The sequence below is a fragment of the Centrocercus urophasianus genome, unplaced genomic scaffold (genome assembly GCF_019232065.1).
Source record: "Centrocercus urophasianus isolate 14NV4802_14NV808 unplaced genomic scaffold, USGS_Curo_1.0 seq_18, whole genome shotgun sequence".
Classification (NCBI taxonomy): Eukaryota; Metazoa; Chordata; class Aves; order Galliformes; family Phasianidae; genus Centrocercus; species Centrocercus urophasianus.
In genome coordinates this window covers 4633618-4637981 of record NW_024884733.1, presented here as the reverse complement: position 1 = coordinate 4637981, position 4364 = coordinate 4633618, and the positions used below count along the sequence as shown (strand labels likewise).

The 4364-nt window shown below is 54.1% G+C and overlaps 1 protein-coding gene across 1 annotated transcript in view; it reads left to right on the top strand.

Annotated features, from left to right (window-relative positions):
- Positions 1–4173: 4173 nt before the first annotated feature.
- STX6 (syntaxin 6) overlaps positions 4174–4364 on the top strand; it is a 13350-nt gene continuing 13159 nt past the window's right edge. The window contains exon 1 of the mRNA XM_042819833.1: positions 4174–4252. Within this exon, the coding sequence (XP_042675767.1) occupies positions 4218–4252 (35 nt within the window). The 5' untranslated portion in view covers positions 4174–4217. The remainder of the gene's footprint in view (positions 4253–4364) is intronic.

Sequence of the window (4364 nt, the reverse complement as noted above, 5' to 3'; positions counted from 1 at the left end):
CGGGCCATCTGGCACGCAGCGCGGCCCCCGACCTGTCGCCGAGTGCGGATGTGGTTACCCAGATCCTGTTCCACGCTGGCGCCGACCCTCCGGCAGCCGGCCCTGCGGCTTGTCGCCAAATGTGAGCCGGGCTGGGGGGCCAGCTGCACCGAAGGAATGGGGAGCGCTCCCGGAGAGATCCAGCTGTCTTCCAAGCGTGGAATCTGCCTGTTCGCCCCTTCTGCTGAAGTCTTCCCGGTGCATCATCGCCCTTCTCTTGGTTCGGGGGTTGGGCTCCTCCTGGGACACAGATGTCCACACCGGCAGCAGCGGGGTAGGGTCAAAAGCCTTGGTACTGAGTTTCCCCAGGTGAGAATGGACCTCCAGGACACCTCCAGGCTCTGCTCACGAAGCAAACATTTCCAAACATTCATTTTGTTCAGAGATAACAGATATCTAACAGGAATCTCAGCATCGTTTGGGGTTGATCCTTCCCTCCTAGAAAAATCAACAATTGACACAGATGCAGTCAGCCTCCCGCAGTGGGGTATGGGCAGGTAATCCTCCGTGGTTCCCAACTGCTCTGGGTTATCTGTGTTTGAAGATAAGCTTGGAAACATCCCAAAACTTTAACCACTCAGCACTGCTGGGTGACAACCAAACAAAACACGCAAGCAAAACAAAGAAATCAACACAGACCTAAAGCTGAAGGAGGGGAAGTGGCTCCCCCAGCTTCTGAGAGTGCTCTGTACCTGCACTGGAAACCACAGCATCGTGTTCACACAGCACAACACTGTACTAGAAAGCAAAGGGGATTTTCCAGGGTTAAAACCCCTCTTCCATGAGGGTAGATCATAGAAAGGCTTAGGTTGGAAGGGATCTTAAAGATCAGTGAGCCCCAACCCTGCCATGGGCTGGCTGCTCCCCACCAGTCGGGCTGCCCAGGGCTCCATCTGTGACCTTGGGCAACTCCAGGGATGGGGCACCCGCATCTTCTGTGAGCATGGATAAAGGTGTAGATGCCCCAGCCTTATCTGTCCTTCCCCAGACAAGCAACACTATTCTCTATACATCTTTTCTTTCACCGGTGACCAGGGATTTCCCCTTACCCTGCTGCACCAATGATTTAATGTTTCCCTTCCCTCCCTCTGAGGCGGTGACTTGGGATTTCCCCCTCCTCTCCTGGACACCCAGGGCCCAGACCCTGTGCCCACCACAAGATCCTGCTACCCCTCCAGCAACCTCTCCCACACCCAGCTATCAGCTTCTTCAGGCAGCCGTTTCCCTTGGAAAAACGTGGCCCTGCAGCTTTCAGTGTTTTATGAAATTGGCTTTGGTTTCCTGGGGAAAGAATGCATTTATTTGTCCAGGGTTTCCTATCAGACAACCCTTCTATTGTAGTCCACCTTCCTGTATTTTTTCCCTCTCTGATACGCTTGCAGCGGGCCCTGTGCTGTTTCCGAAGAAGGACCATGTCCGTGGCTCTCTCCAACCCAGTCACGCAGATGGAGTTGCCTGGTGCCCAGGGGAAACCCAGGACAGCACTGCTGCTCATGTGCTGCCCACTGGGCTGTTTGCTCCATGCCCCGAGGGATGCACTCACTCTGTGCCAAACAGAAGGAGCCTGGGTTCACCTGCAGCCCAGCACAGGGTTAAATCCACGCATCAGTTGGGTGAGCTCCGCACAGAGCCAGTCAAAGCTGCAGCCCGGCAGACTGTGGGGTAGGCTGCCTGCCCAAAGGAGTCACAGTCTAATTATTTTCTCTCCCTGCATCTCAAAGTCACCTTCCTTTTAGCTGGCAGGCAAGCGCCGGCTGCAGCCCTGCGCACATCACGGAGCACAGATGTGTCCTCTGTCCCACAGTTTCCCGTTGGAGCGCGACGGGATGGCAATGACACTTGTGTCACACTGCCATGCTCCAAGCTAACAGCGAGGGATCGCATCCTCGCATCCTCAGAGTGGCAATCAAGGGCAGAGCAGGTCACAGAATCATAAAATCATGCTACTGTAGAACCATGGAATCACATAGAATGGTTGGATTCAAAGGGACCTCAAAGCCCACCCAGTCCCAGCCCCTGCCATGGGCTGGTTGCTCCCCACCAGATCAGCCCCATTCAGCCCAGGGTCCTCTCTGTGTTGAATCCCTCTTTCCGAAATGAAGAGAATGTGAAAAAGAAAATGTCTGTGCCCCTTTCCTCTTGTAAGGACCTTCCTTTGCCACCTTGCTCTGTGTTGCAGGGCTGATTGTGTGACAAGAATGCTGGGTACAAAAGGCACCCGTGGACACGGAGGTAATAAGGAATTGTGATGGGGTGAGGCGGCCAGAGAAAGTTCCTTTTAATTAATGCCTGGAATGGATTCTCTGGCCATGCATGTGGGTGCCTTAAACCTCCTCTTTGACCCACCATAACAGTGCAGCTCCCACTATACACTCCATAGGTGGGGCCAGCCTGTCACCAATTCATTAAGTAACGAGGATTCTCTCCACACCGGCACCTCATTACACAGGTAAATAATCACTTTTTAGCTGTAGGTAAGCCCTGAGTGTGGCTAGCATCCTGCATCTTACAGCCTTGGTGCTGTCTGCCCCTTTCTCACTTCTCAGTTAAGTCACCACAGGTTTCTAAAAATGAGGCTCACAAAACCTATTTACAAACCACGACGTAAGGCCTTGCTGCCCACCACAGCGCTGACTGTTTAGCCACAGACTGATGCTTCCCATCCAGTTATCACTGGCTTAACCCTCCTCTCACAACCACCATTGAAAAATCTTCAGCAACTTTTACTAAAAATGCAAAGGAGGAGAAGAAAAAAAAAAAAATCACATAGAAGCATCTGAAACCCATTTGTGCTTTATTGCTTCTTTTTTGAGCTGTAAAACCTTGTCTGGGTAGAAAAGAAACCAACAACAAAATCAATCTCAATTCTTGCAAATTCAAACTCAAACCAATGTAGCTTTTCCCCCAAAAGAAGAGACATCTCTTGTATGTCAAATGCACCTTCTTAGCAGCAGGCTGCCAGCTAGCATGGGATCACACACAGCCCTGTGCATGTACGTACATGCCACAGGAATTCTCTTGATAAAGCATTCAGTGAGCCCTGTACTTTCTTGCAGTTTGGATTGTGATGAGCTGGAGCTTCCCAGCACAGTGTTTCATCAGATCCTCCCTGGCCAGTTCTGCAGCTGGCTGCCACTCACCAGTATGAGGAAAGCTGAAAGCCGCCTGGCCCTTCCAAGCCAAAAGTCTGAGCTTGACAGCAAGATGAGCCCACTCTGAAACAACAGCAGCTCAATCTGAGTGGTTTTCATGCAAAAAATGTTCATCGTTTCCAGCATCAAAGAAAAGGTTGCCTTTTTTGTTCCTGTGAAGTTCACACTTTCCCTATGATGAGCCCAGCATACAGCTACCTCATGCTGCGCTGCACCCAACCTGTGGTTTCTCTGGTATGGGGATGGCCGGAGCAGCAGGCAGCTGTCTTTCCTCACCCCACAGCCCCATAAACCTGTCCGACATGTGTCCTCACCCCTCACTCGTGAGTAAGCGTGCTGCGATTGCAAAAGCCACTCACCTGGTTCCCATGCTGAGGAGGCATCTGTGCTAATGGGTTTTCCACAAGCAAAGCAAGCATCGCCTTGGCTAGGGAAGCTGGGCTGCAGCTATGTGAGGGAAGTGCAGGTAGGGACAACGCCCTTCAGTCAGTGGGGAGAGGATACGGGGGGTTACATCCTGAGCACAGAGCTGTGCGGGGTCTGGAGCAAGTGTGATGGGGAGCGGCTGAGGGGACGGCGTGGGGGAGCCCAGGGGAGACCTCGCTGCTCTACAGCCCCTAAATGGAGGCTGTGCTGAGCTGGGTCAGCCTCTGCTCCTGGCAACAGCGATGGGATGAGAGGTGATGGCATCAAGTTGTGTCAGGGGAGGCTCAGGTTGGGTGTGGGGAACATTTCTCCTCCACAAGAGCAGCGATACAGTGGCACAGGCTGCCCACCGAGGTGCTGGGGTCATTGGAGGTGTTACAGAGCCGTGGAAATGAGGCAGCGAGCGACACAAACAGAGAGCACTGTGGAGTTGGTAGCTGGGCTAGCCCAGTCCAGCCGGTGCCCGCGCTGAGGGGAGGCGCTCACTCAGAGTCCCGCCGCCATGGCGGGACGGGGCGGGCAGTGGGGCGCGGGCGGTCGCGCATGCGCGCAGGGCGGAGCGCTGGGCAGCCGGGGCGACTCGGCGGCGTCGGCGCCATCATGTCGATGGAGGACCCGTTCTTCGTGGTGAAGGGGTGAGGGATGGGTTTGGGTCTGTGAGAGGAAAGGTGAGGGTTGGGGCGGCGGAAGGGTCTGTGAGGAGGGAGGAAGAGGAGAGATTAGGGATGCGAGGTGGGGGTGGGGGGG